Source organism: Protopterus annectens, chromosome 2.part2 (assembly GCF_019279795.1).
Source record: "Protopterus annectens isolate FY-2018-M chromosome 2.part2, PAN1.0, whole genome shotgun sequence".
In the NCBI taxonomy this organism is placed as follows: Eukaryota; Metazoa; Chordata; order Ceratodontiformes; family Protopteridae; genus Protopterus; species Protopterus annectens.
The window spans coordinates 739,527,734-739,555,338 of NC_056730.1; the positions used below are offsets into that span (position 1 = coordinate 739,527,734).

Consider the following 27,605-nt stretch of genomic DNA (forward strand, 5'->3'; position numbering starts at 1 on the left):
AAGATGAGACAGCAACTGATGCAGGACCCAAGACTTTGATAATCATGCCAACTGAGGGCTACTGCAAGTAGATAACCCAAATGTGATGACTACAACAGTGAATACACTCGAACATCTACATTTATGGTAAGTGTACACAACTGTACTTTTTCAACCCCAAACTGATTGTATTAATCATCTGGTTTTCGGTACTGCTCCATTTACTGTCCTGGAAGATAAGACCAGATGTAAGCTGAAGACTAATATAGATGTATTATGTTTTCTTTTTTATTTCTTTTGCTGAAATTGGGTTTATGATTGTTTGCTACTGTAGGAGTCTGGGAACATATTTACTGGTAACCAATGTGCACCCACCTGATGAAACACCTCAATAGCCCATCAAACAGGATCCTAATCGAGCTAGTTAAGCAAGGTCTGTGAGACAAACTAAAGGAGATATTGGCTCTCAGAATAATCCAGTAGTCCAATAATTTACTTCTGTTTTAACACATCTAATTACAAAAACATAAGCTAGCAAACATATTGTTTTTTTTTTTTAAATCACACTAATAGCAGGTATTCCTGAGCCATAATCCAAAATAATCTACATCCACAAAGCCAGAAGTGCAGGGGGTGGGTGGGTAGTAGACAGGGACATCAGCTTATGGGTCCCACCACAATGGCCCAAATCAGGCCACACAGTTGCTAGGACTGACCCTGGAACCCATGATATTGGAGCTGTTAGACAGAGGTCTTGGCAATAAGCCACTGAACTGCCCATGGCCATTAAAGTAAAGTAGTTTTTCATTTTGGCAAAACTTTAAGCATTTATGAATACCTGGCATATTTTTCGGGTTAGTATCTGTATGCATCTTTTATGTATTGTTTCTCTTCATTTTTTTTGTACGTCTCACCTCCATGCTGCTTTCTCACATAAATTTATAACCCTCCTCATACTGCTGCTGCACTAAAAATAGTATCCTCTGCTGTGAGTGCAGCATAGGTGTCGGATGTAAGAGTACTGCACCTATTCCCAGTGTCACTTGGTCATTTTATACCAACAGTTACCTTCACTAGAAACCTTTAACCTTAACTTCTTGATGTGAACCTGCATTCACTGCACCCGGCCAAGAGCATCCCTGATCTGTTACAAACACGTAGAGGCACCATTCTGCACTACCACCCTTAGTGCCAGCACCAGTGGTCACCTACCACTGGCCACTCATGCTATATCCACCCCTCTCTGAGTAAACTTTTACTTTCCTTTTCCCTGTTTTGCATGTCATAGCCTTCACTAGTATACATTCTCCATGGCAAATGTTTGTACTCTTGCACTGTATTCCATACTTATCTTACAGTTGCTACTATTCAGATGGCAACTGAGGTTTGGTTACTTTTCAGTCTTAATGCTGTGTTCTTCCCTTGTTCCCCATTTGAATATTGCCCATTCCAATAGACACACATACACATGAATACTTGTGTGTGTGTGTGTGTGTGTGTGTGTGTGTGTGTGTGTGTGTGTGTGTGTGTGTGTGTGTGTGTGTGTGTGTGTGTGTGTGTGTGTGTGTGTGTACATATCCAGCCATGTCCATTTGTGTGTGTGTGTGTGTGTGTGTGTGTGTGTGTGTGTGTGTGTGTGTGTGTGTGCACGTGGCATGTGTGTGTGTGTGTGTGTGTGTGTGTGTGTGTGTGTGTGTGTGTGTGCACACGGGCATGCATGTGTGTGTGTGTGTGTGTGTGTGTGTGTGTGTGTGTGTGTGTGTGTGTGTGTGTGTGTGTGTACATATCCAGCCATGTCCGTTTGTGTGTGTGTGTGTGTGTGTGTGTGTACATATCCAGCCGTGTCTGTTTGTGTGTGTGTGTGTGTGTGTGTGTGCGTGTGTGTGTGTGTGTGTGTAGCAATCTTTCTATATGCATGCACAAGAGAAAGACTGCTAAAGATAAATGAAAAACAGTTTGTGAATGCATGTCTGTATGCAAAGACATGTAGCATATGATATAAAGCAATGTTACACACAGTTACATTTAAAATGTTATATTTACATTTTTTTTAATTCAAGAAAAATAAACTGTTTTTTGTTGTTTCATTATGGTATTTGGTTATAACTGGATGCATTTCATCTCTTTAAAAGTACTTTGACAATAAAGAAAATAATTTTAACACATGGAAATTTGAGTCTCTATTCTTTTAGTTCTCTGTAATAATTAAATTTGCCACTGAATGCTCACATAAATGAAACAGATGGTTGGTAAAGATATTCATTTTAATTAGTTCCATAAAGTGCCATATGTGAGCCTTTAAAACTGCTGAAAATTCAGTGTACTCAAGCCTACCAGAGTCCCTGATCCCAAAGGTGTGAGACATCTTTATTGTGATTGTACTCCATTGTCCATGTTTTTTATTCTGTTTCAGTTAACAATAAATGTAAATAAAAATAATACATTTTGTTGTATAGCTTTTTTTCACATTGTGCAGTTTGTCTATGAGCTTTTTATTCAGTGTAGAATTCAGTGAAATAAAATCCCATTGCAGTGTTTCAGCTGACCTAGAAAACATTCCAATAGTCTGCTTTGCGTAGTTGAACAAGCTAGGCACATACAACTCTTGTCTGATCTTGTGTAGAAAAACAGAGATGCTGATTGAAAGGGTTTATTTCTAGGTGCCAGGTTGACCTGTCAACCCTGAATAAAGAAAAGACCCACAAGCTAGAGCTGGTTCTGGAGGAAGGGGAGGGAGATCTGTCGCTGCTTGTCACCTTAACCGCATCAGCTGCAGTCAGTATCTCCGACCTTTCTGTCAGCACGAGCGAAGACCAGAAAGAACGTCAGGAGATAGTCAAGAGATATGTAAGTAATGCTCATCTCTTAGCATCAGCTTTGTTTGGGAGATGTATTTTGGTTATTAATTTGAGTCCTACAGCTATCTGCAGGCATGCACCAAACTATAGATGTCACTCTGCATAAATGCACAAATACTTACAGTGAAAATTTTACATATGTGTCATGTAGTGACCTGACTCAGAATATGTCATTTACTTTCGCAAGAGGAAAAGCAATTTAGTAAGAGACAAGTATCAAAGTTGCAGGTTGGTATGTCAAAGTCCCACCCACTCAGAGATGATAATGTAGGGTACATTGGACTGAAATCTAGTTTTATTCACTCAGGAATGTAAATTTTAATGCCATCACACTAAGGAGTGCAGCATTTAATAAGTATAACCGGCTGTGATAGATCTTTTTGTCTTAATGAATAGATGGGTTGACACATGATTTCATTAGCCTACTGATACATTTTAAAATACATGTCCTTCATGTTTTATACTTTATATGCAGAAATGAGTTGTGGGAGCACTGTATCTCACTGATTGAATTAATCAAGCGGAGAAAACTTTCTATTCCATGAAAGTAGCTTAGCTGGTGGGTAGTGGCATTCTGTCAACTACATCACATGGGTCTGTTTCACTTAATCAAAGTATATATTTGTTGAGTATGTATTCCTCAAACCCTAAACATTAAAATTCATTTCAGTGAACTTCGTACTTTTTCCCAGGGTTAGGAAGTACTTGGCCATCACCACAACTTTGCTGTTTTCCCCACTTCAGTGCGTTCTCAGAGTTGGTATATATAGTTAAGGGGTGTGGGGTCCACAGCCCCCCAGTTGGGTGGGTTTGATTTAGTGTGGTGTGTGTGTTCCTGAGTGCTAGTGAGTGAGTGGTTCCTAAACCTGGAAAAAAAGTCCAAGATTTGCTGAAATGAATTTCCATGTTTAGATTTCTATGAATACGTATTTGACAAATACGTATTTCGATTAAGTGATATAGACTCACATCACACTCCTCAAGTTACAATATGAAATACTTGGTTTGGGTGAGATGCTGGTTAGGTTCAGAAATCACCAGCCTAATGGGGTTAGTAGCAAGTGTTTTTGTCCTATTAATCTGACAGATGAGCAAGAGTTTGCAGTGCTGTGCTCTTTATAGTTTTGGGAAGTCTGCATTTCCATAATACCTCCTATGTCAGATTTTTCTAGCCTCCTTAACAATTTTATTTAACAAACATCTTTAAGAGCATAGTAACATTACAAATTGCAGCTTTGTCATAGATGGTAGAATGTCAAAACAGACATAGTCATTATTAAACACTGTTAATATTCCTCAGTTTCTTGCTGCTAACAATAAGAAGTGGGTAATCCAATGTTGGTGGAATAGTTCACAGTATCAACGGACTACTCAATAAGAGTCATCTAAATGACTCACTAAATTCCTTTCAGTGAGTCATGTTCTTCAACAGTCCTGCATTTACAGAGACTGTGCAATTATGGATTAGGAGAAACAGTCATATTTGGACTGTTTTACTTTCTCTGTGTCTGATATCATTGTTAATAAACTTACATACACACACACACACACACACACACACACACATATATATATATATATATATATATATATATATATATATATATATATATAGGTTCCAGACATTTGCTCGAATGAGCAAATGACCAAAACCCAAACAGCTGGGCATACTTAAGCGAAAGTGCTTTTCACCAAAGAAGCACTTTCGCATAAGTATGTCTGTTGCCAAGGCTGTACTATGGTGCGGGTAAGGGAAAATTCCCTTTTCTACACTGTAGTGCGGTCTCGGAGGGAGTATATTAAAGTAGGGGAGGTGTGGGGTTTTAGCAGAACGGCGAAGCCCCCCTGCTAAAATGTTAATGTAGTGTTTTGGTTTTTTTTGTAACACGCTTTAACAAAAGCTCTTTTTCGATAAAAGCACTTTTGTTAAAGTGTGTTCGGTTATTATGGATTTGGACATTTGCTTATTTGAGCAAACATCCTAGATCCATATATATATATATATATATATATATATATATATATATATATATATATATATGTATCAGGGGTTGTGGAGACCCATATACTTCCATATTGTGTTTCTGGGGGGGGGGGGGCTTGCCCTCTTCTGAAATCCTTTGCAGCTTTTTATTACTACATTTTATTGTGTTGATTTGCACCTAGCATGCAATAATGTCTGTTTAGTATAACAAGAAATATTCAACAAGTGATTTCACTGGATGATTTTCTGTGAATTATCACTCATCAATATACTCCTCCCAATGCTGAATGAGTTATTTAGTGTCTAATAGGAAACATTTTTGGTCAGTCTGGTCTCTCTGTTCTTCTATGTAATAGATAAGCAATATTGTAATTCTTTTTCTGCTGTCCACAAACATTTAAATGTCTGCACTTTACCTTCTGAAATTCTTCTACCATTTTTGATTCCACCACCTTCAAAAGAGGACTGATCCATGAACTCTCCACCATCTTTGTGTAAAAAGAGTTTATATCATTATTTTCGAATAGATCTGCTTTCATCTTATTATTTTCAGACTGTCTTTATTTCTGTATTGTTGTCTTTCATAACAATATGGTCCACATGGACTTTATTGATTTTTAAGGTACTTCAATGTGTTATGATATCTCACCTTCTCCAAAGGTCTATATATTAAGTTATCTAACTGCTTTTCCCTCTAATATCTGAAACAGGGAAAAAATGTCTGCATCCAACAACTTCAGCCCTGTTTATTTTTTGCATAGATGGAGTTTTCAGAACTGTATACAGTATGCCAAGAGCAGGTTCACCATCTGTCTGTTGAAAAGGACAACAACAGATTTCTAATGAAGACACATCTCTCTCTCTCTCTCTCTCTTTATCTATATACACCAGAGTCATCCAGCTTTTTTGTATTATCATCTTATACTGATTTCCCACTATTTTGTTATTTGACCATATGACATAAGGAGTCTAGTTTTGTTGTTGCAGATATTTAGTATTGCCTCTATTTGTTTTTTCAAAGTATATTGTCTTACTTTTCTTTACATTAAATCTAATCTGGCATATTTTTGTGCATTCTCCTACCTGTGATAATCCCCTCACATTTTATTTTCTTGTTGCCATCTTTGCATAGTTTTCATTGATAATGTTTATGTTACTTCAAAGAAACTTACTGTATTTTTATTTACATTCCTTGTAAGAAGTCCATTTATTTATACAATTCAAGTTAGAGTGGAAATTAGATAGTAATTGCAATTGCCTAAAATCCTTTTTTCCCATTCCCTAATGGCTGACTATCGAGCCGTACCCCACCCGGTGCTGGCCTAATGTTCTCAACTACATATCCCACCCAGACAGATCTCCAGTGTGCTGTTAATCAGGAGAGTCTTCCTTCAGGGCTCAGATGGTGTAATGGTACATTGCCATGATTGTAGTTTACAGGGCCCTGGGTTCAAGACTTGTCAGGCCTTGTTATCAAGGGCACAGGAAAAGAATTTTCTTGGGTGGTGAAAGCCAGGGAACCTCATTTGGCTAGACTTGTATAGGCCCTAGGGCCAATAGCCTAGTACTTACCTGTGAACATAAGTCCTTTTCTGTGGAGGATGCCAATTCCCCATGCAAGCTTGGAGGGACTGGATTCCCCACCAGGCATTTAGGTAGGACAAGCTCAGCAGATGGGCTGTCATCCACTCAGTAAGGGAGCTTTCACTGGCCTAGTCTCTGCTCCCCCATGCCAACATCAATCAATCATGATGTGGGCTAGGACAGCCCATGAGAGGGCCAAACTGTGTGTGTGTGTGTGTGTGTGTGTGTGTGTGTGTGTGTGTGTGTGTGTGTGTGTGTGTATGTGTATGTGTCACAACACCTGCTGTAGGGCATACACATGTTCTCAGTTCCCTCTGCCCCACCTTAGCATTGTGTCCTGTACTCGAACCCTGGCCTCTGTCATGGCTCACAACATGATGCCTAACACTATTCTAGATCCAGGACAGGCACTCCCATCCTCACTGCTGCACCATCAGTCACATGAACCAGTAATTGAACTTGCGTCACCTGGGTCATAGTCAAGGCTTTATCCTTCTATGCCACCGGAATGACAACAATGGCCTAAAATCTTGAATCTTGCAAAGCTCCTAACCTAGAGATTAGTAAACCACAAAAAAGTCACCTGCACCAAAGTCAAACCTAGAATAGAATATTTCTTTTATCGATTGTTGTTTGTTTCTTTGTTTGTTTATTCATTTATATATTTATTTATTCGTTTGTTTGTTTGTTTCTTTGTTTGTTAACTGGGTAAGTAAAATTGCCCATGGACCCTTTTCAGTCAAAACTTGGGCCATAGAGGCAAACATTGTAATTACAGAAGGTTAACATACACAGTTACATCAAATCATGTAACACATCCCAAAGATAGGTAACAGTCATAAGCTTATTTCCATGACATGCAAAAATATGTAATAATGCAGTCTGTAAAACAAAGTAGAAAAGAAGTTTACATGAATAGTGATGAACACAGATACAGCACTCTAACTAGTAGCTCCTACAACAGCTAATAATCGTCTTCTAGTATGAGCAGAAGTTGAAGAACCCACCACCTTAATATGTATAGTTATGTAATAATGGGCCATTGTTATTCAGAAGTGTGCATGCTGACTGAACAGACCAACCAGCGTATCTGTTGTAAATTGAGCTTATACCAATAGGAAAAACTACAACTGCTAAAGTACCATTCAGCAGCTAAACTTTTCTATTAATATATGCTATGGAGGGCAGAACAAATACAAGAAAAATCAGGTGTGTTCTGCAAAACAAAAGAAACAGAAACAAATCTCAGCAGATTGTCATACCTCTGAACTGTCCAGAGTTTTGGAAACTCTCCTTAGCATGGAGAACATCGATATCTGTGCAGTAACAGAAACCTGGTTCAAGGCTCCGGAGAGCACCCCAGCACTACCAGGTTATACCTCATACCATGATTTTCGGCCCCAAAACTTGAACCGAACCACAAAAGGAGGGGGAGTATCAATATTCGTCAAAGATACCCACACCTCCAGGTTGGTGGCACAGCACGAAGCATCAGAGACTATCCATGTGCAACTAACAGTGGGTAAAACTGCCTTCCAGTTTATAGCCTGCTACAGACCACCCTCCCAAACCCAGGAACCCCACTCGGCCTTCCTGAGAACACTGGAAAATATGAAGGTCTCTCCAAACACCATTATATTGGGCGACTTCAACTACCCAAACATAGACTGGGAGCATTACTCTAGCTCCAACACCCTAGCCCAAAGGTTCCTAGAATTTATAAACTCAGATCCTATGGAACAACTTGTTACCACTCCCACAAGAGGGGAAAACATACTGGATCTGATCATCACCAACATGGGGACTCTATGCTCCAGACCAGAAGTGTATCCCTCACTGGTAAGATCAGACCATAAACTAATCTCACTGGATATTCACATCACGACCCCACCCCCTGCCCAGAAAACCACAGTGAAAAACTTCTCTAAAGCAAATTTCACACTCCGTAAAACCGAGGTGGAATCCTTCAAAGCCCCCGGGCCTGTGGAAAATATGGCCCAGACCGCAGAATCCTTTATAAACGCATTCTGTGAACACCTTCAGGAATGCATGGATCATGCAATCCCATATAAAACCAAGACCCAATCCTCCAAGACCCCAGCCATAAACAAATTATACAATAGAAGGAGGAAGCTACTAGATGATAGAGCAAAATCCCAAAAAGGGAAGGCATCTCTGATCAGTATTAGCAAAAAACTACAGGCACTCATAAAATCGTCTAAGGCCAGCTTCGAGAGAAAAATTGCACAGGACACTAAGGATAATCACAAGGCTTTCTTTAGTTCTGTTAGGAACCTGGGTGGGAATTCCCAGATATGCTCAGAATTAGTCCAAAATAACAAAAAATACACTGAACCCACAGACATTGCCAACATCCTAGCTGACAGGTTCAGCGCAAACATCTCCACCCCCTCCCCACCAAAAGGGTAAATATCTATCCCAGCAGAGTGCTGCCCCCTGACATCTCAGATGCTCAGGTAAGAGCCGCCCTCTCCAAAGCAAAAAACACAGCATCAATGGGACCAGACGGTGTCCCGGGCTGTGTCCTACATGAATTCCAAGAGCTAAACTCAAACATAAAACTACTGTTCAGTCTCAGCCTTACTACAGGATATGTGCCCAAAGAGTGGCATACAGCAACAGTGGTCCCTCTCCACAAAGGTGGTGCCTCAACGGATCCTGGAAACTATTGCCCCATAAGCCTGACTAGCTTGGTCTGCAAAGCTATGAAAGGATCATCATGGACCTCATAAATAAAGATATTGGGGACATACAGACACTGGATCCTACCCAGTTTGGCTTTGTTAAGGGCAGATCCTGCCTCTTAAACCTGGTCGATTTCTTTGAAACAGTCACCAAGGCCATTGACGAGGGGTAGGTGGTCCACACAGCCTACCTGGACCTCGCAAAAGCCTTCGATACAATACCCCACTCGGGCATTATAGATAAGTTCACCAGCTTAAATATAAACCCCTATGTCACTAGATGGGTTGCAAACTGGCTCAAGGACAGAACCCACATGGTTAGAATTGCTGGAGCCATGTCAGACTCTAAACCAGTTACAAGTGGCATCCCACAAGGCTCAGTCCTGGGACCTCTCTTGTTTGGTATATATTTCTTGGAGGTACAGGCCAACACGGAAGGACTGTGGCTGACCAAGTTCACGGATGACTGCAAACTGGGCACCATAATCAACTCTCCAGCCGACACAAGCATCTTCCAAAAGGGCCTCATAGAAACAGACAACTGGTGCCAGAGCCATGGCCTCAAGCTAAACGCCAAAAAGTGTATAGTCATCCCCTTTGGCAAAACAAAGTGCCCACAAATTACCACATAGGTGGTAATCCATTAAGTACAGAAGAAGTAATTAGGGACCTGGGGACCCAAGTTGATAGCAATCTCTCATTTGACAACCACGTGGCCAAAGTGGTTAGAAAAACATTTTATATAGCCCACCTAATCATGAAGGGATTCACATCTAGATCAGGGAAGGTCATTGTGCCTCTTTACTCATCCCTCATCAGGCCCATAATTGAGTACAATGCCCCTTTTGGGATGTACCTTACCAGACACTTGCAGCAACTGGAAAGACCCGAAAAAGTACCTCACCAAGAGGATCAAAGGGCTCAAACAGATGCCATATGCTGCCCGGTTAAAGAAACTCCAGCTCTACTCAGTGGCATACCGCCTGCTCAGAGGCGATCTGTGCCTGACGTATAAAGCCATGTCCAACCCGGAATTAATGGACATGCTGCACCTCAGAAAATCCAAATCCCATCGAGCTATGCGCTCGAGTGACTTGAACCTCAGCAATGAAATAAATAGGACATACTGGAGGGACAGATTCATAACCCAGCGGCTCCCTTCACTCTGGAATAAAATCCCAGTCCAGGTTAGGCAGAGTCCCTCATTGACTCTCTTCAAGAGGAATCTTGATGAGTGGATGGGAGATCGTAGGTTTACCCCGGGTATCACTTCTGTATCACTGTTAGACAGAGGCACAGTATACTAACCTCGAAAAAGGGCATAGCAAAATTAATTTAAAATGGGTGGCAAAAGCCAAACACACTCTGGCTAGGCTTATAAATGCCCTAGGGCAGATAGCCTAGTATGAACCTATGTCCACATTTTGCCTCATAACAATAATAAAAAGCAAAGGAGATTATTTTTTTCTCTGTTGCTTCTGTTGAACAGCACTGATAAGTGGGAACACAACTCCCATACACATGTGGAGTACATCAGAAAAAAATGGAAGAATTATTAACAACATAGAGGAACACAATGGCACCATTATACAATGACATTATTTAAGAATGGTAAACAATTTCTTTCGTAAGTAATGTCATTGTATAATAGCAATAACTCACTCTTGTGTGTGGGTATATAAGGATTTACCCACGGTTGGCCTCACCTTTGGGATCAAACCATCCCAACCGTGTGGAAATCCTGATATACCCACACCTACTCGTGGGTTGTTGCTTAAATAGATATCGATTGTGTGTGTGTGTGTGTGTGTGTGTGTGTGTGTGTGTGTGTGTGTGTGTGTGTGTGTGTGTGTGTGTGTGTGTGTGTGTGTGTGTGTGTGTGCTTGTGTATAGAAAGAGAGAGGTCTGCAGTTTGTCTGGCAAATGTTAAAAATATCAAACACCCTTCTCTTGATGCCGACTTTTCTTTGTGCAAGATCATGGTACAGCAGGAGGTATAAGTTTGTCCTTTCCTGACTGTTGTGGTGAAATATGGGAGTTGGTATATGTAAGTAGTTGAGGGAGCCAGGGGCATAGCACCTGCAATGGGAGATGCAGGCAGCCGTGGGTTTTTTTTTTTTTCAGTTTTTATTATTTTTGGATTCATTCTTTTTTGATAATTTTTTTCTGGTTTGTTCTTTTTACTCTTGAACCTTTCATGAGGTAATCATATATCATATAATTGTAGATGATACAGATACAGATGCATATATATATATATATATATATATATATATATATATATATATATATATCATCTTCTTCGGCTGTTCCGTTAGGGTCCACAGTGGATCACCTGTTTCCATTTCTTCCTGTCCTCTGCATCTTGCTGTGTCACACCAACCACCTGCATGTCCTCTCTCACCACATCCATAAACCTTATCTTAGGCCTTCCTCTTTTACTGTTACCTGGTAGCTTCATCCTTAGCATCTTTTTCCCAATATACTCAGCATCCCTCCTCAGCACATGTCCAAACCAACATAATCTTGCCTCTCTGGCTTTGTCTCCAAACCTTCCAACCTGGGCTGACCCTCTAATATACTTATTCCTAATCCTGTCCACCCTCGTCACACCCAGTGCACATCTTAACATCTTTAACTCTGCCACATCCAGCTCAAACTCCTGCCTTTTTGTCAATGCCACTGTCTCCAACCCATATAACATAGCTGGTCTCACTACCCTCTTGATGACCTTTCTTTCACTCTTACAGGTACTCGTCTGCCACAAATCACTTCTGACACTCTTCTCCACCCACTCCATCCTGCCTGTACTCGCTTCTTCACCTCTCTTCCACACTCACCGTTACCCTGAACTATTGACTCCAAGTATTTAAAATCATCCACCTTCGCCACCTCTACTCCTTGCATCCTCACCATTCCTCTATCCTCCCTCTCATTCACACACATATATTCTGTCTTAGTCCTGCTGACCTTCATTCCTCTTCTCTGTAGAGCATATCTCCATCCCTCCAGGGTCTCCTCCACCTGTTCCCTACTCTCACTACAGATCACAATGTCATCTGCAAACATCATAGTCCACGGGGACTCTTGTCTGATCTCGTCTGTCAACCTGTCCATCACCATTGCAAATAAGAAAGGGCTCAGAGCTGATCCTTGATATAACCCCCACCTCCACCTTAAATGCACCCGTCACTCCCACAGCAGACCTCACCGCTGTCACACTACCCTCTTACATATCCGGTACCACTCTTACATATTTCTCTGACATTCCTGACTTCCTCATACAATACCACAACTCTTCTCTAGGCACCCTGTCATATGCTTTCTCTAAGTCTACAAAAACACAATGCAACTCCTTCTGACATTCTCTGTACTTCTCCATCAACACTCTCAGAGCAAACATCACATCTGTAGTGCTCTTTCCCGACATGAAACCATACTGCTGATCAATAATCATCACATCCATTCTTAACCTAGCTTCCACTACTCTTTCCCATAACTTCATGCTGTGACTGGTCAGTTTAATCCCTCTGTAGTTACTACAGCTCTGCACATCACCCTTATTCTTAAAAATTGGTACCAAAACACTTTTTCTCCATTCCTCAGGCATCATCTCACTTTCCAAGATTTCTTTAAACAATCTGGTTAAAAACTCCACTGCCATTTCACCTAAACACCTCCATGCTTCCATAGATATGTCATCTGGGCCAACAGCCTTTCCATTCTTCATCTTCTTCATAGCTATCCTTACTTCCTCCTTGCTAATCCATTGTACTTCATGATTCACTATCCCTACATCATCCAACCTTCTCTCCCTCTCATTCTCTTCATTCATCAACCCCTCAAAGTTCTCTTTCCATCTCAACACACTCTCCTCACTTGTGAGTATGTTTCCCTCATTATCTTTTATCACCTTTACCTGCTGCACATCTTTCGTAGTTTGGTCCCTCTGTCTAGCCAATCGGTACAGTCCTTTTCTCACTCCTTAGTGTCCAACCTTTCATACAACTCTTCATATGCCTTATCCTTAGCCTTCGCCACCTCTCTCTTTGCCATGCACCTCATCTCCTTATACTCCTGTCTACTTTCTTCATCTCTCAGACAGTCCCGCTTCTTCTTTGCCAACCTCTTTCTCTGTATACTCTCCTGTACTTCTTCATTCCACCACCATATTTCCTTGTCGTCCTTCCTCTGTCCAGATGTCATACCAAGCACCTTTCTATATACAGATGCAGATATATATATATATATATATATATATATATATATATATATATATATATATATGTATATGGGTCTACTTCAGAACAACGAAACCTCACAACACCGAAGACCAAAACACCGACACCAAAACAACGAAACTCCACAACACCGAAAACCACGTAAGTATAACACACACAAAAAACATACACAAATACATACACAACTGCCCCAAACTACCAACCACACCACCCTACACTTCAAATAGGCAGGGGGGCAAACCCCCATGCACCTCCCACCCCCCTACTTTAATGTTCTAACTCCGAGATCGCATAAACAGACACACAAGGCAAACTCACACTCACGCACTACAGTCCCTCACACACACACTTCACAGTCACAACACACACTTACACACAGCACTAGCCCTCACAAATACACTTACACATGCATAATCACCCATAGCGGAACCCCAAATGCGCTATATGAAAATCCCGTAACATCGGGATTTTGAATTTCGCGTTTTTCGGTGTTCTGCAGTTTTGTTCTCCTTCAAAACACTGTCAATGTTCTGGTCTTTCGGTGTTTTGAAGGAGACCCATATATATATATATATATATATATATATATATATATATATATATTTATATATATATATATATTTTCAGCAGTATTTTATAATTATCCTAAGCACTTAGACTGTAAACAAATTGCATACCGTGCAGTGTGCATTGCATGGTGCATACTTGGTATGCAGTTTAACTATTGCTATAAAGCAATGGGTTCTTATACTGAGGCAGGGAAGTTTCTGAGCACCTATAATGTAAACTGTAGCATACAAATGACAACCAGCAGATATGTTATGCACAGTACTTCATTATGGAACATAATGAAACTAATAAATATCAACCATTGATATAGAGCAAGACAACCACAGATTTTCTAGAAAGATAAATGCCAGACATGAGCAATACAGAAAAAATTTACAGAAATATTGTTAAGGGCAAAAACCTCTAATTACAGTTTAAGATTTTATGTTTACCTAAGTGGATATGAAAAACATTTCCCAGCACTTTGGCTAAAGGTCTTTATTGAGTTCTCTGCATTTGTAACATTTCCCAGGTATTTAAACTGATGGTAGTCATACTCACGGCAAATTCAGCTAAATAACTTATTTACAAACAACACTGATGGAAATGGAACCCAGGACCTTTGAAATGAAACAATGTTTCTGTTTAATTAAATGTCATGGAAATCAATTTATGCAGGTTCTATGTGTTATAGTTTAGAATCAATAAGATTTCAAGTTTTACACATTGTAAAAAACTAAAGTACTTACAATTTCATGACCATATGCCCTGTAGATGTTGTAGCCTGATTATTAATCTAACTTCTGATTTATGTGTTGAAACAATGAAAGCAAAACATAAATCTGTATAGCAGTTGGTGGCTTCATTCTTGAATTAATATGCATTCTGAAACAAATGTCATTTTTATAAGAACAAGTAAACAAAAAAAAAATATATATATATATATATATATATATATATATATATATATATATATATATCCTTTCTATTTTTAAACTCACATCTCACTTTACTTTGTGAAACTTATTATATCTCAAGAATCATCACAGGAAGTCATGAATGTTTTGTGGAAGAATAATTAAATATAAATAATTATTTTTTTCAAATGTGTGTGGGTTTGAATCATTTCAGGAATGTTTGCAATCAAGTTCATTTAATTAAATTGGCAAGTTATGAGATTAACTGGCGTTAGTAAAAATATCTGCTGAAAATTACATGAATGGATATATCTACAAAACAAAATCCCGTATTGTATTGTCAGCCATTTATTCGTTTTTGTATATCCTAGGAAAATTATTTGCTTGGTAACATTTAATTCTGATGACAGAGCTTTTGGCTGCATATATATACATTTTACCTGCTGTAAAATAGTTACAACCTATTTGTTTTGCAAGAGAAGCAATTAAATAATTTAACAATTAAAACATTTGATTGGGTTTATGAAATAATATGGTTTTGTTTCTATAATTATTGTCAATATACTGTTGTCATTGTTATCATCCCCTTTTTAAACTGGGGTTGGAATATCACATCAACATTATTCAATGTGACTGAATCACTTACAGCCAATGTTTACACTGCCAAGTGGCTAACCCTGCAATATGTATATACCATTAGTAATTTAATGGGCTGTCCTACAAATGATTGACATCTGACTGTGTGTGTGGCTGTTGTATCCCTAACTCCTTTCTCTTATGGTACACTTCCTTGGCTGTTCTTCCTAGAATGCAACTTACTGTGTGAGATTACAATTAGTGTGTTATTCTGCAGGGGCGGCTTGTGCCATAGGACTGCAGCCCTCCCACCTAAAAAACAAATGAAAAAAACAGAACAGAACCACAAAATCATTTCCCGGACATGCTCTCAGACTGCTTTCTCAGCAGTCTAGATAGGGAGAAAGGTATCTCAGCCGAAGATGCCCAGAAGTCTGTGTGGCACTGACGTCGCAAAATGGAGGCACTCCGGACTGCAGCAGTCGCTGGCAGGACCAATCGCAGATTTGGACTGCAAGGATGGACCAGTCGCACAAGGAATACAGGTAAAGGGGCTGTTTGGATATCAGCGGCAACCAAGCAGTAAGTGGAAGCAGTTAGTTAGGTCATCGGGGCTGGGTGGATATCGTGGAAGCAGTTATTTAGGTCATCACTGGGGCTGTTCAGCAACAAGGTAAGCATGCAGAGTGTATATGTGTGTGTGTGTGTGTGTGTGTGTGTGTGTGTGTGTGTGAAATGCCTCAGTTACTATATACTGGTGGCTAGAGCAAACTCATGGTGGTGTGGTAGGGAATACCTCAGGCTTGAACCCTGCACCTTGTATGCAGGTGTTAAGGGCCTGAATTCCCTACCCACCACCATTTGTAAAAAAATTTGCAGATTTTTGCCTCATATTTGATCTGTTCTGTTCCTCATAATATCTGTGGTTTCTAAATATTAAAATGCTTGATGTTTGATGATACAGTGGTAGCATTGTTGCCTCACAGCTGTAGGTTCTCAGGTTTGATTCTTGGCTGGGGTGCCTTCTGTGTGGGGTCTGCATCTTCTCCCTGTGTTTGTGTGGGTTTGCTTTTGTGTCATCCCATGTTACAAAGAAATGTCTGCATTATTTCTTCCTGCCCTCTGCTGAAAATTGTTTTTTTGTTCCAAGTCAGACTGTCTTGGTTAACAAATAAGTTAATGTCGTCGTTGGTGGCAGTGGTGGTGATGTTGTTGGTGGGTACAGAACAATAGGCAAATGAAGCATGTGCAATTCGTTTGTGCAGGAAGGAAAGTTAATTTTCCACCCAGGAGACTGGGAAACACATGACTGCCATTGTGGAAAATGCACTTCCCTTTTTCTGTAAAAGTGGATGGGAAATCTGAAATTCATCACTAGTCTGACACAGACGTCTGTGATCAACAGAGGCAGCAGTTAAATCCTGTCCTAAGTAGCATACCTCTTAAAACAATCGCTAAGGCAAAATAGCCCATGGGATAAGTTTGGGTTGCAGCCGGCTAGCTGATGAAGGCCTCAGTGGTCATCAGCCTAGTATATACAGTGAAATCTATGAACCTAGAATTTCATTCTGCTAAGTATGCCAGGGGAGGGGGAACTGTGCACAGCTGGTTACATTTATGGCATTAAACTTACCGAGTGATGGAAACTGGATAAGATGCTACGAACTTTGCAGTGAGCAGAGGAATTGGAATTAGATTATGAACCAGAAATCTATATATCTGAGCTGAGGTAGTGGTTGTGGGTTATAGATGGAACTGCAACAGAGAAGGTTGCCCTAAAGGGGCCAAAGAGGACTGGCAAGAAGAAATGTTATTTGAAGGATAAGAAATAAGGGATGGTGCTTTGGGGTATACTATCTCAGAAGGCACTAATGACTTCTTATTGACAGTGATTGGTTTGATTATATAATGACATTGTATTTGAAATGTTAAATAAAAGTGACAGGCATTTGAATTTTAGACTTCAGGTTTCTGAATGTTTAATTCTTTACATATTTGATGGTGCAGTGGTAGCATTGTTGCCTCACAACTATACATTTTCTGGTTTGATTCTTGGTTGGGGTGCCTTCTGTGTGGAGTCTGCATCTCCTCCCTGTGTTTGTGTGGATTTGCTCTGGTGTCCTGCCATTTTACAAAGACACGTGTCTGCAGTATTTCTCCCTGGGCCTCTGCTGAAAATTGTTTTTGTTCCATCAGAAGCAAAATTGACAGGCATTTGAATTTCAGACTTCATGTTCTTCAGAAAATACATAGTAACACAACCTTTTATTCTAGCAATTTTCTAAGTTTATAAGATGAGTATTTGACATCTGTCCCTATTTTTGGGACTGTATTCCCCCATTATTGGCTTTGTCCAGGTTTTTTGTGCTAAGGTTGACAGCTATGGCAAGAACTGAATTCACTGAATATGTTTGCGGGCTGTATTCCATCATTACTGGATTTGTCCAGGTGTTTTGTACTAAGAGGTTGACAGCTATGGTGAGAACTGAATTCACTAAATGATAGCCATTTAAGTTTCAGTCTTCCTCTCTTTCACAAAGCAGCTGATTTGGCATAGTGGTATGTTGCTCTGACTGTTTTGCACAGGGACCCTGGCAGTAAAATGTATGGTGGTAACACAGCATTTTATTCTAGCAACTTTCCAAGATTATACAAGCAATGTTTAATGTGTCCCTGGTTTTTGGGCTTTTGACCCCCCCCCAATAAATGTTAGCTTTTTCCAGATTTCTTGTGCTGCGAAGTTGAGATGCAGTTGAGTATTGAGTAGATTTTACAAGGAGCTGAGAGCTGCAGGGGAAGAGAAGTTTAGTGCTGCTTATGCTGAGTCAGCTTGCATTGTTAATAGCACAACAGGTTGTGTACTTGCTGTTGATGCAGAAGGCTGTGGGTTCTACTGCCACAAGGGGTGGATGCTGCCGTACTGAGAATGTCCTCCTTGGTGAAGATACTAACTCTGAGCCTGTTATCAGTTTGCCATCCATTTCCTCTTGAATATTACTAGCTTATCATTTTTTTAATGTAATATAGGCAATTTATTCCTCAGGGGCAACAGACACTATTTTTCGATGAAACCATGAAATATAAAGGTGTTTGCTAACAGCATCCTCTTCATTAGTTACAAATTTCTTTAATGTGGAATTATTTAGATGACTTTTACTTCAGAGTTTGTGCATATTTACTGATAATGGACTGTAGAATTGTGCATATTTACTGATAATAGTGGAGTCTAGAAGTCTGAGTAGACTTTTATGATGTTAATGTTCTGAACTGGGCAGTTTTGTCATTATGGGTGCATGTGTTTTGTTTCATTGCTTACTGGAAAAATGTTCAAAACAAATTTAAAACGTCCTCTAACAACTTTACTGTATTGTACAAGGAATATAATTTAGTACAATCAGGAAGGTGTATCAAAGAGCACATGTACGTTTCATATGCAAGGGGCCTATGATTTGAAAACAGCCCAGAATTAATCTTTATCTGCCACTGGCAAAATGTATTTTCTTTGAATGTGGGTTTCAATGCTGTTTCAATGAATGTGAGTTTCAAGGGCAGAGAAGTTTTAATGCTAAGTCTGTTTTCATTGTGAGACTGCATTGCTTTGTTTAGCAGATGTCTTAGTGTTTGTGCTGTAAAATGCAAAATAAAACTTTCAAATGAAGTCCAAATCATCATAGAAGTAAAGCAGTATGCACATTAGTGTTTATGGTAAATGGAGTGAAATAGCCAAGTAATGGATCATTGGAATGGCTGCAGAGGCTCCATTCGACAATGATTTTGTGAGGGGGAAGGGCAGAAAACTCAGAGGCTCAGCTGAACTATACCTCCCAACTGTCCAGATTTTCAAAGAATGAATACATTTTTGCTTCTTATTTTTGGTTTGTTCCTCATAAAATTTGTAGTTTTCTGGCAAATCATTTAGGAATTAAGTCACTAAATAATGATACACTGAGTTTCAGACTTCACAACCTTCAGCAAAATGCATGCTAAAGTAAGACCTGTTATTCTATCAACTGTCTCAGTTTATACAAGAGCAATTTTTAGTACCGTTTATATGTTCCCCCAATATATTTGGCCTTGTCCAGATTTATTGCATTAACATGTTGAAAGGTACATGCAAATAAATTGCTTTATAGAATTAGGCATAGCCAGCCTCTCAACTGTCCCTGATTTTGGCTCAAAATGTTGCTCTTCCCCCTAATAATCCCTCCGCAAAATAGCAATGTTGGAAGAAAACATGGAGGGTTTAGAATTAAGAAATAACTGTAATAATCAAAGTTATAGATTACTTGAAATGCATGTAGATTCTTTTATTTTGTCAGCTGCTCAAGTTAGCAGTACTAATATTAAAGTGTCCCTTCTTTGACAGGTTCCCAGCTGTATTGTGTGGCTGTTTTATATTTTTGCATCACATTTTTGGTCCATTTTTCATAAAATTGTGTTTTTGGCAAATTAGTGACAAATCATTAAAGACTGAAGTTAGAAAATAATGACAGACATTTGAGTTTCAGATTTCATACCCTTCAGAAAATCCATACTAATGCAAGACCTATTCTATTATCCTTCTAAGTTTATAAGAGCAATATTTAAAAATTGTCCTTATTTTTGGCCTTTGTCCCACTTCTATGTATGGCTTTGGCCAGATTTCTTGTTCTGAGGTTGAGAGGTAGGACAAATGTATCAGGGCCATCACAGCCAGCCAGAGACATTTCAAATTGTGACATACTTGTTGCACCCCACTCCCCCATGCAGTGACTCTGGATGTGTCCAAGCAAGGCAAGGAGTAGTTTTGCAGTGTAACATGTGCAGAGTGTCCCCCCGTCCAGGGTAGACACAAGTACTACAGTGGCTTTTCATCTGTCCTTGATTTTGCAGAATGGTCTGGTTTCTGTCATATTTTTGTACTGTTGATTTATGCTTATTACTCAAAGTGCCTGTTGCTCTGTGTTTAAGTAGCAATGCTTTAATGACCATAAGATAAGCTTGTCTGAGATCGTAAGGTGCAAGTAAGCTTTAATAAGCATACTGTTAAAGAATTGCCAACATTGAAAGCCTTTCTGTTGTTGCCATGCAGAGAATACTTAACTAGATAATGTATAAGCCTTGGGTATTGAAGGACAGGATTACATTATTTTAAAAAGCTCATTACACTTGTTGGAGACTTCCAGTCATCTCTACAGGCTTTACTCGTAAACTAAACAGAATGCCAGTCATGTGTGGTCCATAACCTGTACAGTAATCCTTTAAGCAATGTATCTTGAGCTTGTTTCTTGTTTGCTTTTCATTTTTTACTTTGATCATGTTTTCCCAATGAAACAAGTAGATAGTTGTCAGGCAGCAGGTCTTTTTTGGATAAGAAATATTTTTACAAGTGGGGGCATCACAGAGATTTCTACTTTCAGCATGTTACTTGGTACTTTAATACAGCTGAATATAATTTATAATTAGAACTGCAGTACAAGGAGAAGTGGTTTGAGTTGAGTGCTGCTTGTTTTTCTTATACTTGATTTTGACTGGCATTCCAGTAATGTATTTAAAAAGTGATTTATTTTTTCATGCCTCACAACCTTTTGTTTCCATCTAGATATTAAGTACGCTGTTATGCAGCCAATGCATTGAAATATTTTTATTCTTCTACACTTATTTTTGTCTTGATTGGACTCTCATAATGACGGTTTGGCACCCAGGGCAGCGTATTTAATTAAAGTTAGTTTTTGTGGTTTTGAGCATAGCTCCTCCCCTTTCTAGTTGGTCGCACCCCTTCCCATTGAACCCACCCATTCAGCTGTCTCCTGCAGCCCCCCTCTGATTTGAAGTCACCAGCCACCACTGTTGTTCTGTTCACAGTCACAGGCATTTCTCTTTCCCTCACAGCTGTGTGACAGTTGAGTTAGCATATACAAGTAAAAGGGAACAAAGTCCTCCACAACAAGGGGTAGAAGAAGGCTTCGCCGCCCAAAAAACAAATGACACTACTTTTGTGCAGTTTGGTCATTTGGGTGGTTTTCCTGATTCTTTAGGATAAATAAGTTTATGTTTGGTGGGTTGAGTGTCACGTTATGTTCCTCATAATGCATTTCATCCTTTGAGGATGCCATTTTTTTGAGGAACTCCAGAATTGTGTAGTTATTTATTTAACAGTGTCAGGAACAGTGATTAGAGGCATCTGGTGTAGAAATGTCAAACCAACTACTGATTATGGAGCACACTGTGAGACAGGAAGATAAGACTTTGTTGCAAACACTGCAGATAACATTTTTCACTTTCTTTGAATACATCAAAGTCTAAATCCAAAGCTTAGTGATTCTGCTGAGGTAGTTTTGTGTCTTTCCTTTAAATTGCGGAACTTGGTGTTTCTGTTTGAGAGTAAAGGAATCACTAGCTTCCCAAACATAATTGGTGGGCACAAGACAAAGGACAAAAGGTATATACCTAATTTTTTTCATATGCTTAGATGGCATTCTTTGAACTGCTGCCTAAACTGAGTAACTCATAGAGCTACATAGAAATTGATCGGCTTCTTGAAACAAACATCTTGGATTGAGAGAGAGACCAAATAGAAAGAGTATGAGAGACAGAGATTCATCTGGGCAGCCATGGATGGCAGTCAAAAATAATCAGTATGTACAGAAAAAAGCTGTAGACCTTAGTTATTGTTTTCCTCTCTCTCCTTTACTTTGTAGTCATGAACTTACATCTTGTATGTAATACCATTATTTTTTTTCGGGGGCACTGCCCTCAGTCACTGGGACTGGACAGCGATGAAGCAATTCTGAAACCAAAGGAGTAGTGGGTTAGAAACACCACTGGCTATCAGACACCATCCAATTACCCACTACTGATCTCCAAGCAAAATGACGGGGAAAAGAGTATTTTCTAGAATCATTTATAATACCAAGAAAAGTATAACTTACAGGCCAAAGACGCTATATCTTATTTATTAAACTATCTTATGACTTACATGTGAAGAAAAGCATAAATGTACATATTTTCTGGGATTCAGAAGCACCTAATGCAGTGTGCAGTCACATTCACAGCAAGACTGCAAATGGTATTAGAGTCGACCATTTCAAAGACCGCTATACAAAAAGATGCCATCCTGCCACTGGTAAAGCTGTATGCAAATGTGGCAGTTTGGGACACGGCTGAACTTAATTAGTATTGTGCTCTCACCTCAAGATATTTCTAGCATCTGAATAGTGCAGTAGAATGATTCAGAAAATCAGACAAGTAGAAAAAGTATATATTGTATTTTAATGGAGTGCACCCATATGCGTCTACTACAAACACCTGAGTCCATGTACTCAAAGACTAGTAGCTTGCAGGCAGAGATTCAAGCATCTTGTAGCTCACATGGGCTGATTCCCATGCTTGAACTTGAATATGTATCCAAGTATGGTGCATCAAAATAGTGGATGAAGCTGTCTCACCTTTCGTGGACACATATTTGAAGTGCAGAAGCTGTGAGGAAAAAGTGGGAAGGGTGAGAGTATAGTTTAGTTTTTCAGGCAGAAATTGGGAGAGAGATTTACATTTAGGTGTGGTGGAAGTTTTAAGGGTAGATAATGGGAAAGCAGTTTAGTGAGTAATCAGGGACTTTAGGTTTAGGGAGGGGAGGAGAGTGGAGTTTTAGGTATAAGGAATGATCATGGACATTAGATTTTGGGAGGGGGAGGGAAGTTTTACGTTAGGGAGGAATCAGGAACTTTAAGGTTAAGAAGGGAGAATGGAGTTTTAGAATGGGTACAATCAGGGACCATAGATTTAAGGAGCAGGAGAAGAGTATTAGATTTTAAAGTTAGGGAGCAGAGATTGAGGTTAGGGTTAGGACTGTGTGGGAGTCTTACTGTTAGTGCTAGAGCTCTAGTAGGGTGTATGTGAGTGTGTATGGGTGTCAGTGTGTGTGTGTGTGTGTGTGTGTGTGTGTGTGTGTGTGTGTGTGTGTGTGTGTGTGTGTGTGTGTGTGTTTGTAAGTGTGCACGTTTGAAGGCACATATGCAACTGCAATGATGTAGCTAGATGCTATTGTGCCCAATACCAACATCCAGTCTGGCACAACTCCCTCCCTTTAACTTTAAGTTAAGGAGCAAAAAAATTCTGAATGTAAATACAATACTGGCATCATTTTCTGAATGCCGGTAATGCACTGACAACTGACTAACACATGACAATCACACCCCACTACCACTTTGTACCTGGGGTGGTTGCCCCCTTCCTATATTAATTAATCTTTCCATCTCACCAAGGCCAAATTCTTCTGTCAGTTTGCTAGTCTCTATTATTTGTTTGCAATATTTTAGTATTGTTAGGTTCCTCATCCATAAGGTCATTTCATTCTATCAGGCTCTCCAAAATCTTGTAACACATATAGGCAATAACTCATCCCTCCTGCCAAATAGCTTATGCTTCAAACACTCAGTGTGTGACCTTCATAATTCCCCTCACCAAAGTCAGTCTACTAGTATTGTGTGCTGTCTTTTTTTTAACTCATTTTTGAATAACAGCCTCCATCTACCCATAAATCTCTAGTAACATGAGCTCCAGTCCATTGTGTAATCTATCTGAAGTATATTGTAACTATATTTCAGTGACACCACCTTAATAGATGAAGGCCTGGGGCACCATGATTTGAATCCAGTCTGATCAAAATGAGCATATGGCAGTCTTGCACCTAATTGCTTATTAATCTCTTTGGAACATCGGGACAGAGGAACAATACTAGGCAAGCAATCACAGGGAACATAAGAAGTCTTGTGATATACAACTTTGAGCAGACACACTTAAAAGTTCCTACCACCCATTATGAGTATTTAATAGTACCCACATCCAAAATTAAGTAGGATCGTACATGATAACTATGATGTCCCCACTCTGAGCCAGTAATCAAGGAGCCTGAGTCCTCACCACTGGCAATGGGACGTTCACTTGGAACAAAAATGGATATACCCAGCATTTCCAAATGCAGCTCTCTGCATCAAGCACAATTTCCTTAAGAGCACACAGGGAACACACTCAGTGCAGAGTCTGGGTTTCTCTCTTGATGTCTACCTCCAAGACCCCAGTGAGACTCCCCAGTGGCACAGCCATAGAGTTGAAACCTCAGCTGAGTGTCCAAGCCAAACTCTCCACCACTCTCTCTGTGAAACCAGTGCTTCATGTCCCTGCTCCAAGTAGGTCACACACACACACACACACACACACACACACACACACACACACACACACACACACACACACACTTTGAGATTTCTTTGAGCAGACACACTTAAAAGTTCCTACCACCCATTATGAGTATTTCATAGTGCCCACATCCAAAATTAAGTAGGACCGTACATGGTAACTATGATGTCCCCATTCTGAGCCAGTAATCAAGGAGCCTGAGTCCTCACCACTGGCACTGGGACGTTCACTTGGAACAAAAATGGATACACCCAGCATTTCCAAATGCAGCTCTCTGCATCAAGCACAATTTCCTTAAGAGCACACAGGGAACACTCAGTGCAGAGTCTGGGTTTCTCTCTCGATGTCTCCCTCCAAGACCCCAGTGAGACTCCCCAGTGGCACAGCCATAGAGTTGAAACCTCAGCTGAGTGTCCAAGCCAAACTCTCCATCACCCTCTCTGTGAAACCAGTGCTTCGTGTCTCTGCTCCAAGTAGGTCACACACACCTAACCACATACACACACACACACACACACACACACACACACACACACACACACACACACACACACACTTTGAGATTTGATTTACACACACACACACACACACACACACACACACACACACACACGCACACGCACACACATGTACACACACCTGAGAAAGGCCGGCACAGATTTACTAGCTGTGCCCCCTTCTGCCCAGACTATAAGGTATTTACACTGCCACCAGACACACCAAAGCCAGTTACTCTAAGGCTCTTGCAAGGGTACCTAATTATACTGAGTGAAATTAATATTAGTACAAATTTGATCAACAGCAAGTCTTTCAGGAGCAGCCAGAGCTATCAATATATATATATATATATATATATATATATATATATATATATATATATATATATATATATATATATATATATAAAAGTACTCTCAGATACTAAAATGTTCTCCTAAACGACTAGCCACAATGAAAAGTTTAAATATTTTTAATAATAAATAAGAAAAGAACATGAAAATACTAATATCTGTTTACAGTAAACACCAGAGTTTCAGTCACAGGAAATATTAAAAATAACACAGGTGGACAGGTTTACACAGTAACAGAAAAACTGTACTTAACTAATCTCACTATATTCTCCTGAATGATCTAAATAATTATTATTCTGTGCTTACTTACTAGACCAAGGCAAGATAAAGTAGGTGAGAGATCCTTCTTTGTCAGGTTACAAAAACAGAGTGCTCTGAGACTTCAGTCTCACCTAGTATTAAACATTATTTTTACTGCTGGATTACAAAATAACATCACATACATATGGTCATCTGACTTCTGGTTGCTATACTTCCCCCCTTGGCTAGAATCTGTTAGGATATAGCACTTATGTGTCAATAATACACACATACAGAGGCTTGATAAGGTCTGCTGCAGCTCCTGGAAGTCATAAAACAATTTCAAACCTCCATCCTTCCAGAGTAGCAATTAGTTCACTCCATTGACAATGCAGAAAATTTTCCTAGTACAGACTTTGTGTCTCTGGCTGCATTGAGAACTATAAGATACAATCGTTATGTCCTAAATTAAGTAATTTAATTTCTTACTATTTTTCAAAGTCAGGTGGATTGAGATTAACCTCTTCTCTTCCAGTATCCTCTGTTACAATATATACATTTCAACAGTTACAATAATACATGTACATTTCTTCCTCTGTCCAGCAGGACACACTGTTGATACATTTTTAAAACAAGCAAATTTACAAATACATTTCCAACACAATGATATGTGCAAATCAGTTTGATATTTAAATAACATATAATTCTTTACTAAATTCCAGCTAGCTGGGGTGGCATATGTTATACATCCAGTACTCTACTTCTTCTGGCATAGCTGGCAGTACATCACATTGTCACAATAACCTTCATGTAAATTTGTGTCTACCTAGCAAGTTGTCAAGACTGGCCTTAAAGGCAGATAAAGTAGTACCTTGCTTGATCTGTAGAGGTAACTAATTCCATGGGCTGGGGATACATTGGAGTAGGAACCCATTTCAGTAGTGAGTCGTGTTTATTTACTGGTTTAGATTTAAGTCCCTAGTACATGTGTTTGTAGAGCCACTGGTTTTGTGAAGAAGTAGAAGGTGAAGTAGATATGGGACATTCATGTCTCAAACAGTGAGACATAGGTCACCTCACAGCAGTTGATAGGCTGTTGAATGTAAGGAGATTTGTGCTAATCTTTCGGGATAGCTGAAGTACATTATGGCCTTCACTTATTTATTTATTTTGTAGCCAGAATGTGTTGGCTTTCAACGCCCCCCTTAGATTAGCTCCCTGTGCCTCTGTCCAGCAGAGCCACTGAAGTGATCCCCGGGGTAAACTTTCTGTTTCCCATCCACTCGTCAAGGTTTCTCTTGAAGAGTGTTAGTGAGGAGCTCTGCCTAATGTAGATTGGAATCTTGTTCCAAAGCATGGGAAGTCTCTGGGACAGGAATCTATTCCTCCAGCACATCCTATTTATTGTTGAGGCTAGGTTTAGATCCCTAGAGCGTGTGGCTTTAGGGGATAAGCTTTTCTTTAGGTGGAGCATGTCCATCAGTTTTGTGCTGGACATGGCCTTGTATGTCAGGCAGAGATCACCTCTGAGTAGGCAGTATGCAACCAAGTACAGCTGGAGTTTCTTCAGTCGAGCTGCATAGGGCATCTGTTTGAGGCCAGTGATCCTCTTGGCGAGGTACTTCTGTGGTCTTTCCAGCTGTTGCAGGTGTCTTGTAAGATGCATCTCAAATGGGGCGTTGTACTCTATGATGGGTCTGATGAGTGATGAGTAGAGGAGCACAATGACCTCTTTTGATCTGGATGTGAACCCTTTTGTGATAAGGTCGGCCACATAGATGGATTTTTCTTACAGAATCCTTTATGGGAGTGACCCAGCAATGTCTGAGAAGCTTAACTAATGTGGTGGAAAACAAGCATTTGGATTGCATTGATTCTTTGCATAAAATATAGCTGGAGATCTCTCCATGATGCAGAATGTTTGAGCACATGGTGGATAATTGA

General features: G+C 39.8%; 1 protein-coding gene across 2 annotated transcripts in view; it reads left to right on the forward strand.

Moving 5' to 3' along the window:
- Positions 1-27,605, forward strand: part of MCTP1 (multiple C2 and transmembrane domain containing 1) — a 3,344,116-nt gene that overhangs the window by 1,983,265 nt on the left and 1,333,246 nt on the right. For both annotated transcript variants that reach the window (XM_044064134.1, XM_044064133.1), the window contains exon 9: positions 2,640-2,826. In XM_044064134.1, the coding sequence (XP_043920069.1) occupies positions 2,640-2,826 (187 nt within the window). The remainder of the gene's footprint in view (positions 1-2,639; positions 2,827-27,605) is intronic.